The sequence below is a fragment of the Lepidochelys olivacea genome, assembly GCF_965140295.1.
Source record: "Lepidochelys olivacea isolate rLepOli2 genome assembly, chromosome: 12".
NCBI classification, from domain to species: domain Eukaryota; kingdom Metazoa; phylum Chordata; order Testudines; family Cheloniidae; genus Lepidochelys; species Lepidochelys olivacea.
In genome coordinates, this window is record NC_140422.1 from 33103825 (window position 1) to 33117356 (window position 13532).

General features: G+C 43.7%; 1 protein-coding gene across 1 annotated transcript; it reads right to left on the reverse strand.

The window, feature by feature from the left end:
- Positions 1–225: 225 nt before the first annotated feature.
- Positions 226–12874, reverse strand: MPHOSPH6 (M-phase phosphoprotein 6). The gene is made up of 5 exons (XM_084645068.1): positions 12691–12874; positions 5768–5880; positions 4481–4571; positions 1590–1687; positions 226–1143 (listed from the first exon to the last, which is right to left on the reverse strand). Exons 1-5 carry the CDS (start codon positions 12739–12741, stop codon positions 1008–1010), a joined length of 489 nt encoding a protein of 162 aa, XP_084501194.1. The 5' UTR covers positions 12742–12874; the 3' UTR covers positions 226–1007.
- Positions 12875–13532: the final 658 nt, after the last annotated feature.

Here is a 13532-nt window from a genome sequence, read left to right on the forward strand (position 1 = left end):
CCTAAATCCCATTGACAGTCAATCTCTAAAGCCCTTTTCAAAATTAGATTTAGGCTCCTAAATCAGTTAGGTATTGCAATGCTAAGTGCATCAATGTCTAAATACATTTAAAAATCTGGGCCTGAATCTAAACACTATCAAACAATGCACTACACATCTCACAGGGTATGTTAAGTTCCAGTGTTTATATTATATTACCTAAACAACAATAATCAGACACAAAAGTCTTTTAAAAAGTTTTTATTCAGTTTAAGATGTGTTTCTTAAGCAGTCATTATGCTGCTATCACAGATCTTGTTTACAAGATTGGAAAATTTTGCCAGAAAAGAAAACCACAACCAAAGGAACATTAGAATTTTTTTTTTTGGAGGCAAGACATTGAGCAGATCATGATTCATACATGTCAAAGTGAAAACATCACCCAATATAAATGCTTCTATTACAAAAACCTCTCTTTAAACAGATTTTATAAAAAAAATAAAATTCAATGAAATGGATTTAATCTCTCTGTTCCTTTTTCAAAGTATTTTTAGAATTGTTAAAGAAACGTATGTTTCTGCAGACTATTTCTTTCAATTTAGAAAGTGTAAGGGGTTTCAATTTATACAGTAAAAAAAACACTGAAAGCAGAATTGCTTTATAAGATTGGCCACAGCTCATCTTTAGCTGAAATACTTGCGTTCAATTACCATCATAAAATGTAAAGATCATTGCTCTCAAACACACGGGATAGCCATCTTACTTATGCACAATATTTAAACAGCTAATTGGCTTAGAGCCCCATGGTCACTACAACTTGCTCAGATAGGAAAGGATGTATGACATCCATTATACATGTATCCACTTTACAAGTATGTTTGTCATGTGGACAGCAGAAATTTCAATCAGAATAGACTTAGATTTTACACACGTATCTTACATTATTTGGTGGAAAATAAACACTCCCCAGTTCATGTTACTCTGACCTGTAGATGACATTTCTATTAGCTCCAATTGTGCAGTTCACATCAATCCTGGGGTTTTAAGAACATTTTCTTTGCTTTGCTAGGTCTCATGTTACTGTTCTCATCTTCACCCTGTAGCACACGCTGGTCTCTCTTTTTCAAGAATTTCTTCCCAATAGTTCTGACTAACGTTTCATATCTGTTAAGATATTTAAATTAAAATACAAATCACTATTCTTCATAAAATCAAAGCAAACTCGTGCACAGCAAGTCATAAATCCTATCAGCTATACCAATCTGTGGTGCAACAAAGGATTGCCTATGTCACTCCTTTTACAACACAGTGTAAGAGACACAGCTACTGCCTCTATCAAGATATCAGCATAATATTAAGGGGCCAATTTTGCTTTCTGTCACACTGAATGACACAATAGAGAGCAAAAAGGTGTAGCGGAGGGTAAAAAATGGCCCTAAGTTATTTCCCCAGGAAGTAATGAAGCTACTCCATTGAACACTTTCTTCAAAATTCTTATTTAAAAATATCTTGTGCACAACACAAAAGTTTGCTCTTTTATAAACACTCTGATGAGAGTGCAGCAACACATCATCTTGGTAATTTTAACTATGCCATAAAACATAAATTACCTTCTGGCCATTTCTTCATCTGATACATCAGCCTCGGCTGTATCATCTGCTTCAATTTCTTCTTTCTTGTACCTAGAGTTCATTTGGATCATTAACTTCTGAAAATGAAATGGGAAATCAGTTTAACAGTTAACTCGTTCACAGAATTTCAATTATATAGATATTACTGATAAGAAATTCATTTTTAATATGGACAAGCAAAACTCTGGGGGTAAAGAGTCCTAACTGAAGCTACTTTCCCTTCTTTGTAGTATGAATTTAGGGCTAGATCATGGATTTATCATGAGCCATGAATAAAAGGGAGCACGCAGCCGTGCTTTGCTGGGTGAAGACAAGGGAATGAATGAACTGTGACTGGCTGCTTCCCCCTTGCTCCCCAGGTTGGTAGTGGTGGTGATTCGCACCAGTGCTATACCTGGTGGAGCTTAGTTCCCCACCTGCACAGTGATTCAGATAGCTTGTGTAGGGGAGTGTCTTCGGTCCTCATACAACCCAGCATGGCCCTGAAAGCAGCTCATGACCCAGCCCTTAGAAAACTTAAAATAATGAGTTTTGTTATAATTTTCCTGCATCTTAAAATTGTTCTAATATAAACACACCTATTTTTGGTTCCTTCCTTGTTTGCGCACCAGCACGGTGCCTGGCATCTGGGACTAGGTTTTCTTAGCACTCTTTACGATTGTTGCCATTTAAGTGGTAATGCACTATCGATCGTAGTGGACAAATCTTTTAAAAAAGTTATGTAGCAGATCTGTTTTTTCATTGTCAAGTATAATCCAGTGTATATAATTCCCAGCTCTTAAGAGTGGGTCAAATTTCGGAACTAAGCCACTTAAAAATGTTTATTTAGCAGGGAGAATCTGTCTGAAAGCTTTACAATAAAATGCTATTTGCATTAAAAAAATGCAAAAAAAAAAGCCAGTGAAAATGCCAACCCTGGTGAGACAGTAATCATAATTCCCCCTCAATCATATTAGATCTGAATTGAGCATCAGTAACTTTTCATCTTAGGCAGTTATTTAGCTGCGAGAGACAGATTAATGGCCGTCTTGTTGTTACTATTATAGCACCATAGACGTGTGTGACGTTGAACAGAAGTTAAAGACACCTCTGCTCAAAAGAGTTTTTATTTTAAAGGCATGATTCTGTAAGACCTTATTCACAGGAGTAGTTTCCAGTCAACAGGGCTGACAGTTTGCAGGTTTGGGCCCTAAATTAAGCAGCAATATGATGACTAAAGATCCAGACTGGAAGAAAAGTGGTAGAGCAGTGAGATTGGGCAGTTGTTTTGCTGAGCAGTACATGGAACATGGAGGCTTTGTTCTTGGAGGGGAGGAAAATGTATAGGAATCATGAAACTATTGAGCTGTTGACATATGGGAGGGGGAGCCAGATATTTACCAGAAATAGCACTTTATTTATTTCCAAAATCTTGGCTTGAATCACAATCATATTGAATCACAATGTGGAAATACATTTTGTTTAAGACAACGCCTGCAGAAAGCACTGCATTGACAGAGTACCAGCAAACAGCATGAGCTCCTCCATATCACCGGCATGTATGTCTTAGTGCTAATCTGGAGCCATCTCTATCTAAGTGGAGGATGGCAGTTCAGACTCCAAACTCATTCAGCTGAGATAAACAACATGGGTGCCAATGGACGTTAGTGTGTGACATGGACTTGTGTCAATCTGGGACTGGAAAGACTCATTTCATAGTGCCAGACAGATTTCATCCCTCTTGACTTGGGAAAAAGCTCCTCAGAGGTGACAGGCTCCATTTGTTCAAATGGATCAAACATATACAACACAAGTGAATATACCACTTTTCATCCACAGATTTTTTTTTTTTAAATTATTAGGACCTCTTTTCACAGCTGGATAAATCAGGCAGAGAGAAGTAAAGAGACTCGGACCTAGGTCACAGAGCAAATGAAAGGCAGAAGCAGGAACAAGTCTCTTAAGTACCAATCCAGTACCTAGGCTCTTACTGAGGCAGTGTGATCAAAAGTAAATACTCCCCATAATGTTGTATTTTCAGTACAGAATTGCAAACATTTAATAAAATCATTCAATCTTCTTTGCCTGCATTTTGATTTATTTTCAAATTCCTGCAATCAAACAGCTCTACTTCTAAAGGTTGAAAACAACAAGTGCAAGCACAGAGAGAGCATATTAACACAGGAATTAATGACTGAGTATCAACAACCCAGTTAGAAGAGCTGCTGATTTTGCTGACCAGCAATGGGAATGTTGAATAGGAGGAAGAAGGGAAGCTGAGTTGGAAATTACCATTTTCATCCTACCTAGCGGAGCTCAAATTAAAAGCATGAAGATTGGACACATTTAGGCAATAATCCACTTTGTGCTATAAACTATATAAAGCTCAATTGACTCTCACTGAAGTCAACCAAAAGACACTTCTTGATTTCAATGGAAGCCACGTTGAGACCTAACTCCAATTTATAGTTTTTCTTAGTTACTACCTGGTGCGGTGCGTTGGTGCCACCCCCTCTGGCCAACTGTAGCCCAGCCCCCAATGGGGCTGTCTGTCTATTCATGGTGCCCAGGGGTCTGAAAACCCTTTCTTCACTCCCCACCCACTCCACCGGGTTCCAACTCAGGGCCCTCAAGTTAGGTAAGCAGGATCAGAGTTCTTCAACTCTGACAATGCCCTGAGCTTCTTCCTACCTTCCCCTGGATCTCTGCAGGTTCTCCAGCCTATTGGTCCGTTCATCCCCATCTGCTTCCCAGCCCTTTTTACCCTCCTAGCTGCTGTGAGGCTTCCAATCAGCAGTGGCTGGCAGTGCCTGTATTAACTCTTTGGTTGCTGGTCCAGTGTGGGGTACATACACTCCATGACCCTAACAGAGTAGAACATTTGACAGTACCTCAACTTCTGGATTGAACCCTTTAAAGGACATTCTGCCATAAAGTAGGTCTTCACATGGCATAAAGCTTCTCTCTTCTATTATAAAACTCCTGCACAATAAACAAAGCCAAGTATTTGTCTGAACAGCATGTCTTAACATAGTCACAAGAACCAAAAGCAATAAAAAGCAAAAACCAAAAAAATGAAGTGTCTTAGGCCAGGTCTAGGTCTGAAAAAGTTTGCCGGTATAAGAAATGTTGCTCTCCTCCCGCAAAAAAACCCAGCCAGACTCAAAAAACCCACCCAAACCAAAAAAAACCCCACCACAAATAAAAACCCTCAAAAAACCAAACACACAAACCCTCACACTCCTAGGTGACATTTCTATACCAGCAAATTTCTAGTGTAGAGCTGGCCCTAGTAGAGACTGATAGGAAGTAAAACCATGTGGTTCTCTCTTCAAAGATTGTTTTCTTTTCTCTTTTAATGAACAAACCAAGAGACAAAAAGAAGTCTGCCCCCAGGAATTATCACATACATGTACTACAGAAGTGTTCCACCTTCTCATCCCCACCCTGCACATGTAAAATACTGAATACCAGTAACGTTAATCACATGTAATTAATTCTCTGAACTCCAAACGTTAAGAAGAGACTCCCTTTTGCTAAAAAAATTCCCTCTTTTAAAGGACAAAATAAACTATTTTTAAAATAGTTTTTTTTTTTTACTGTTTATAGCACCTCTTCAGAAGGCAGGAATGGAAGTTTGTGCCCTTACTAGAAGAGGTTTTCCTTATTGTTGCATCTCCATTATGGATTCTGCAACTGGATATTCATGGATTGACCCTGTGCCTGAATGAAACCTTAATGAAATCAGTGAAGCTGCATGAAGGAGCCAGATTCTCTCTCATGGACTTGATTGCAAGATTGGGGCCTAATTTATAAGGTTTCAGCCATTTTTTTTTAAAAAAAAAAAGCAAAAGCAGCATTAAGTCACCTGGTCACTAAAAAGAAAATAATTACATGGATACTAGGAAAACATACAGATGGGGAAAAAAAAGGGGGGGGGGGCGGGGGAAGTAGGTCAAACTCTGGATTTATAAACCTTGAGAGTGGTTCCTTAGAATAAAATGCTGCATAAGTATGCTACACCTACCAATCTGCCTATTTTACTAATGTCTACTGGTGACTAAGAGTTATTATTATTCTTGAGGTATTTCTTGGACAGAAAAGGATTAATAGACAACACTTTGTTTTGCCTCCCAAACAGTCCAGATATAAGTAATGGAAAAATATGACAAACTTACTCCTTTTCTTTGAGTTCTGGTAAATCCAGATACCAGTGCTCTTCACTGATTATCTTCTTTTCCTCCTCCTCTAGTTGTTTTTTGGTTTCTGAATCCAATCCTCTTTGCATGAACTGAAAGAAACGCACACAAAGATTTTTCTGCATGAAGTGTCTTTTCCCCATATGTGAGTTACAACTATTTAATAGGTTGCCTGACATTTATTGTTCATGCAATATTTCATGAAAAAAGTTAAGAAGTTTTGCCTGACTCTTTTAAAAGTCAGCTCAAAGTTAGGGCAATTGCCAATGTACAGACAGAAACAATGGCAATATTAAAATTCAGTTGCATCACCACTTACATACCCAGGTGACCAGCACTCTAGTAACACTGGAGATAGTTTTGACTTCCTTGGCTTATTACCATCCTGCAATTCCTGGGGGTCTGGCAAAGGACTGAGGAAAATTTAACTATTTCAAAGCTGTGGCTGCATACCAGATGCCAAATGGTTACACTCCACCACATAAAGCGGTCAGGGGACAAACTGGACCTGGCTTAGGCCAGGTTAGCATTTGTTTTTTTCCAGTATTCTTTTGAGGGCGCCCCCTTGTCCTCCAGATTCTCAGATTTCATTTAAAAAAATAAAAGTTCGACTCTAGCCCCCAAGGCTGCAAAGAGAGCCCTTATAGTAAACGAATGTTAGGCCTGGTTTTCACTTAAAAACTAGGCTATGTCTACACTTAAACCACTACAGCAGCACAGCTGCATCTGCGCTGCTAGAGTGCTTCAGCATAGCCACTCATTACAGTGATAGTAGGGGTTTTCCTGCCGCTGTAATTAATCTACCTCCCCAGAAGCAGTAGTTAGGTTGATGGAAGAATTTTTCCATTGACTTAGTGCTGTCTGCCCCAGGGATTAGGTTGGTTTACCTACATTGCTCACGAGTGTGGATTTTTCACATCCACGAGAGACATAAATCGGTCAACCTAACTTTTTTAGTGTAGACCTAGCTACATTGTTAAGGGGTGAGGAAAATTCACATTGCTGAGTGCTATGGTTAAGCTGACCTCCCCCCCAGTGTAGATGCCACTCAGAGAGGTGGATTAACTACAGCAATGGGAAAACTGAAGGAAGTGTCTACACTATGGCCGTAGTGTAGATATGGAGTAATGCAATGATGTTTGAGGAGTTCACAGAGAGACTGGAACAACAGCTTGAAGAAGTGTGAGCTGCCCATTTCATCTCCATGGGGTGTTAATTCAAGTGAGTTCAATTAAAAGTCAATGTTAACAATTTCAGCGACCAAACCATGACCGAACGTTGAAGGTTCACTTTCTCCACAACGAGAAAAGCTATAAACATTTCTTTTTAAAATTAATGTTCACGATTGGAGCTGGGGCCTCAGGCCTGGTCTACAGACAACTTTTGTACCAGTATAAATATGTCTGTTAGGGGATGCGATTTTTTACCCACAGTAATACTGATAAAACCCCTAGAGTAGATGTTTAATTCTACTGCTATAGCTTATTCCCCTTCCCGAATGGGAATGTTATACTGGTATAAGAACATTTATACCAGTATAATTAGGGCTCTACCAAATTCACAGTCCTTTTTGGTCAATTTCCCAGTCATAGGATTTTAAAAATAGTCAATTTCACGGTTTCAGATGTTTACATCTGAAATTTCATGTGTTGTAACGATGTGGGTCTCAACCTGAAAGAGTGTCGTGGGGGGTCACAAAGCTACTGTGTGCCCGTGTGGGGGAAAGAACACAGGACATATGAGGGTCATCACTTTTGTGGGGGGACAGGGCTGGCCAGGGCCCCATGGTCCCTGCCCGCCATCCAATGGCCCCTTTAAATCTTGAGCATTGGGCTTGGAGCTGGGGAGCGGCAGGGCTGGGGGCGCCCCATCCAGCAGCTCATACTGTGCGCTGGGCTCCTGCTGCTAGTCCCTGGAGCACCAGGGGAAGAGATACTCCCAGGGCTGGGTCAGACCTACCTCCAGGAATCTCCCCTGGCCGCAGTAGGGGAGGGGCGGGGGCCGCTGCAGGGAAAGAGGAAGTCCCATCCCTCCCGAGCCCAGAGGGCACTAGCAGCTGGAGCTCAGTGCATGGTAGGAGCCCCTGGCTGGTGCACCCCTGGACCTGCCCCTCCCCTACAATAGCCAGATATCACAGGGGAGATCAGATTTCATGGTTTGTGATGCATTTTTCATGGCCATGAATTTGGTAGAGCCCTAAGTATAATTGCATTCATAGTGGGCGGGGGGAAGGCAGTTGGAGGAGAGGCAGGGGAGAGAGGTGCACCTCTAACTGCACTGGTAAAGCAGTACAACCTGTATTTAGACAAGCCCTTAGGCACATCCCTATCACACTTACATCTTTATCTGGCATTAGCCATGAGTACATCCAAACCTTACCAGAGAAGATGCTAGCAAAGCACAGCAGAGCATGCATGACCCTATTTTAAACATCTGCACAATCTACTGTGACAAATCATTTTGGTGTCCCAAGTAGACAGAGATTGGCTTGTGGATGGAGATTGGAATGTGCCACTACTTCCCCACCCCCAAACAAATATATTTATAAATGGACAATCAGAAATTAAAAGTTGGTTTATCATTTTTCAGGCTATGCAAAACATTAAGTGTATTGTTTTAATTATTCAATTTATATATTCAATAGCACAGTCTGAAAAGTGATAAGCCACCTCAATTTCTCATGTTCCATTTTTACTTCTATATGTACCCAACTCTGTGTGAGTTTCTTAACTAAAGAAAACGGAGTTTTGTTTTCTGAAAGAATTCAAAAACATGTCAAAGCCTTACATTTAAAATTACAGCATCTGGATTTTCTCATAAGTGAGTAAAATGAGAGTCTATGTGGAAAAACATGTTAATCAAGGAAACTGGTTAGCTAGACTTAAGTCTCAATGGGAGAAGTTTTATTATAAGCACCCAATCAATGTTCATTTTTATTGATTATGTACCTAAAAACAAATGATCTAGGAGATCTCTTGGATACAACTATCTGGTTACTTACATTTAAAATGATAAAAAAAATACAGATTGCAATAATTGCAAAGCACGTAAAACATGCCGAGTGTTTCTTTGTGTCAAAGTTTAGTCTCCATAGAAACACAGATGTAAGCCTTTGGTGAGCAGAGACTTGTAATTGTGCTAATTATTCTGCTACCTTTATGGAAAGTGAACTCTGCTACAACTGAGGACTGAACTGAGACTGTAAAACTCGTTTCACTTAGTACTTTGAAGGACTATGGCCCCAAATACCAAGCTAAAAAAGGAATGGCAAAACTAAAATGTAGCAAACAAGGCATGAAGTCTCTGCTATATTAAGTTATAAATATTTAATGAATATTTATGTTTTTAAAAAATTAATGGCAATTCAGCTTCTGTGTTGTTCGGCAGAAACAGAGAGAGCATCAATCATGCCAGTGTGTACTCTACTGAATTATGTGTTGCATTACACGACATGAACCAGAGTCCATTAGCCACTGAGCTGAGACTAATTTCACTTTGGACTTGATGCTAGATTCACAATTCCAAGGGCGATGGCTAGGTCAGTACTTTATTAATATCCCTCTCTCATGCTACTACATTTATGAATTGTTAAAAGAGTGGGGGGGGGGGAAGAGGGAGGGACAATGGTCTAAGTTAACACCGTTTTAGGATATTAAGCCAGAACTGGCCAGAAAAATCAGTGCACAACAAAATCCAAGGCTAGGAAATATTTCGAGTCAAGGCAGCTCAACCAAATGTGGCAAGCAAAGGGAATATTTTAAATTAAAGATATAAAGAAAAAGAGTTTGAACACTTATGTTCATGATAAAGAGGCCAGCACAGATAGCTCCTGGGAAGAAAAGAATTTTCAGATTGTTTCCAGCAAAGAAATCCCAGTTTTGCTTATGCAAGATTTTGCTGAAATAAGGAAGGTAGTTCACAATATGTTTCTGGATCAAAACAACAGGCACCCTATAGTTCATAAAACCACTGGATACTTCTTATAGGAGTCTAACGAGTTAGATGTTTGGCTACAAGTGAAGATACCGTGGTACTCAAGATAGTGTTATAAATGCCATTTCACCAGGGGTTAGCACAGCCATTTTTTCTAGTGTTTGTAGTACAACTACCGAGTGCAACTTCATGTCATCAGTTTAGTAGTTACAACAGAAGAACTATGGATTTTCTTTAGCCAAACCTTCTAATGTCATCATTGCCAGTGCCATGTTGTTTAGTATATTTCTAGAGCGCTAATAATGAACATCTGAGAAAGCTGGAGAACTGATGAAGAGAGCAAGCGAAGCTAGAATTACCTGATGCGAACTTTTCCTTAAAGTGTCAATGATATATACCTTTAAAAATTCTTAACAAGGACAAGAGGGGCATTCACTACATAATTGACCTTATAAACCAAAACAAATAAGAAAAATGTAAAGAGAAAAGCTGGATGAGGTAATATCTTTTATTGGACCAACTTCTACTGGTGAGAGAGATAAGCTTTCAAGCTTCAGAAAGCTTTTCTTCAGGTGTAGCTTGAAAGCTCATCTCTCACCAACAGAAGTTGATTCAATAAAAGATATTACCTCACCCCGACCTTGTTTGTCTAATATCCTGGGACCAACATGGCCACATGCATACAAGAAATATTTAAGTCAGTTAGTGAGGTGAAGAGGAACATAATTTGAAATGACAACAACAAGACAAGGCAAATTTAAATGTGTGGCCTTGTTTATCCTGGGAAAATGTACTGTGGTAGAAAAGGTGTTAACTAAGAAAATTAAAATACAATTTTGCCCTTAGTGCAGACAAGGACAGTTGTGTTTAAAACCATATTAGATCATTGTGGTTAACCCTAGGTTTCTACATGCACGTCCCTTGCCAAGTATTTTCTACCCGTGACTTATGATTCATCCATTAATTTGCTGAGTCAGGGTCTCTTTTACTGTACAGGACCCAGTCCCGAATCAGGCAAATTTCCACCTAGATCAGGACTCCAGGTGTGGGTCCTGAATCATGCAACAGCAGCAGACACTGTGAGCCCATCTCCCCTTCCATCCACCCAAAATCTCAAGGAACATTTAATCCTCATCCCTCATTATGTTATTTGACCACTGTTTTCAAGATGGGTTTTCCTATACTACGTATTTACTACAGAATTCTTACAATAGGTTTTTGGTTTACACTGTATTTACATGTTTTTATCTACACAGATGAGCGTACCACCCTGTGGCTTATGTTATACTTTGGTTTAGTTTATATACACCATTAGTGTCTATGCCTCCTACGGGCCTGATGACATGTATCCCTTTGCACTGGCTCAGGACAAGGGCCCTCATTCCAGAAACAGCACATAGCACTTTGATTCAAGCCCCTTGTCCAAGCTGGCTGGCCTGGCTGTGGAAAAGTCTGTAGCAGAGAAGGGGGTGCTGGTTATAATACCATGTCTCTTCCTTGTTTACACTGCAAAAGCCATCTTATGACCTAGCTCTGCCTGTGTTTAGTTTCCCACCTCCATACCTTTCAAACATGCTCTTCTCCATGTCCTTCCAAGCCCAGAGAGGCCCTCAGCTTCCCATCGCCCCATATCACTTAGTCCCATGTAGTCTTTTAACCCCTCCCCCCCATACTTCCAAGTACAACAGCAAACAGCAATATACAAATGCCTAGGCAGAAACACAAATCCTCACCCTCAGCTTCCATGCCAGCCCCCCAATCCCAATGCCCTGCTCCCTATCCTCTCATCTCTGGAGAGCCCTAACTAGTTCAGCTTCCCCACTGCCAAAGTCATCTCCCCTGCTACCCTAAAGAGGCATTCTTCCCCATCCGCACCACCCCTGGGAATGGTCTCCTTTCTGTGACTCCCCAATTCTTTCACAGTGGGGAGCAATGCTAAAGTACCCTGGAAAATGTGTGTGTGTGTGGGGGGAGGGGCGTTATCATAACGAGGGAGCAGTAGTTTTGGTGGAACAGAGTATAATGTATATTCTTCAGGAACCTAGGTAAATTTAAAACAAAATGTTTTTCTGGATCTGTGACCCCTCGTGATCACCCTCCCCCTCAAATACGTCTCCCCCACACGTCTCATGCCGTGTGCAGAATCCTCCCAGATCTCTTCCCATGAGCTCAAATCCCAGTGCAACCTGCCCTTCCTCCCTTCCAAGCCTCCTAAATACCTACCCCCCCCCCCGCCCTACACGTCAGGCCTTTACCTTACAGCCCCACAATCCACCCAGGGGTCACCAACCCCAAACCTTGCTCCCTAAGCCGACAGTCCCAGCTCTGCCACCAGGGTAGGCTCCCCCAATCACCTCTCCACCTGGGAACCCCTTCCCCATCCCTCCCTAGGGGGGCAGCTTATCCCTCAGCCCCCCCCCCACCTGATTTCAACTCCCCTCACTCCCTCTCCCAGAGCCTCCAGCTCTCCCCATTCCCCACTGCCCCCAAACCCTCCCCAGGGGGCATCTTGCTCCATACACCCCCTGTCACCCGACCCCAACCCCCCTCACTCTCTGCCTCACCCCCCATGCTCTCCCCATCCCGCCCCCCACGCTCTTCCCCAGGGCCCCCACCCCTCCCCAAGGGACACTCCCTCTCCCAGAGCCCCCAGCTCTCCCCATTCCCCACTGCCCCCAAACCCTCCCCAGGGGGCATCTTGCTCCATACACCCCCTGTCACCCGCCCCCAACCCCCCTCACTCTCTGCCTCACCCCCCATGCTCTCCCCATCCCGCCCCCCACGCTCTTCCCCAGGGCCCCCATCCCCCGCCGTTGGCTGCCCCACACGCCACCTAACATCCCTCACGCGGATCAGCCCCGCAACCCGCCCCTCCGCCCGGCCTGCCCCTGCCCGGGCTCCCAACGGCGGCCCCCCCGCCCCGCGGCCTGCTGCTCCCCCTCCCCGTGCCGGGAGCCGCCGCCTCTCACCTTCATGCGCAGCAGGTTCTTGGACAGCTTGGTCTTCACCTCCCCGGCCATTGCGGTGCCGGGCCTGGGCCGCGGGCGGGCCCCGCTCGATCCCCGCCCTCCCCTGCTGCTGCAGCCGCCTCCTGAGGCCGCGCACTGGCCGCCACGCGCACAGGCCGGGAGCCGGCGGGGTGGGCAGGGCCAGATTTCCGCCCAGGGGCCTCTGCGGCCGGGCTGGAGCGGGCGGCGAAGCCGCCGCGCAGTTGCGATGCGACCGGCTCGGCCCAGCCCGCCTCACGGGCCTGGGGCGGCTTCAAGCGGCGCTGGGGTGTTTTCCAGCGGAACGGGGCACCCCCCGAGCCTGGCGTCTGCACGGGGACAGGGAGTGGGGCTCAGACAGAATGGGGAGACCCCTCCCCCGAGCCTGGCTCTCATCCGAAGGGGCAGGGAGAGGGGCTCAGATCCCACCTGTAGCAAACTCGCCTGAGCCTGACTCACATGGGGGGACAGGGGTGGGGGTCAGACCACCACAGATGGGCAAGGGTCCCCCAGAGCCCGGCATAGATATGGGGGAAGCTGGGAGCAGAATTCAGGCACCATGCGGGGGGAAGGAGACCCCCCTAGATCCTAGCTCACATAAGGAATAGGGATAGGGTTGCCAATTTTGGTTGGATGTATTCCTGGAGGTTTCATCCCATGTCATAATCTTTAATGCCTGGAGGCTCCAGGGCAATCCTGGAGGGTTGGGCTCAGATCCCCCACAACAGCAACTCTACCAAACCTGGCTCATGTGAGGGGCGCACAGAGATGGTATGTGTGTGGGGGCTCCTTAAAGCCTGGCGCACACATGGGCAGGGGCATGG

Excerpts from the sequence above, each read along its gene's own strand:
- MPHOSPH6 (XM_084645068.1), bottom strand. The coding sequence starts at position 12,741 with ATGGCCGGGGAGGTGAAGACCAAGCTGTCCAAGAACCTGCTGCGCATG. Across the intron at positions 4,572-5,767 it reads CCAGAACTCAAAGAAAAGGA|GAGTTTTATAATAGAAGAGA; the intron begins GTAAGTTTGTCA and ends TTTATTGTGCAG. Across the intron at positions 1,144-1,589 it reads GATGAAGAAATGGCCAGAAG|ATATGAAACGTTAGTCAGAA; the intron begins GTAATTTATGTT and ends ATATCTTAACAG.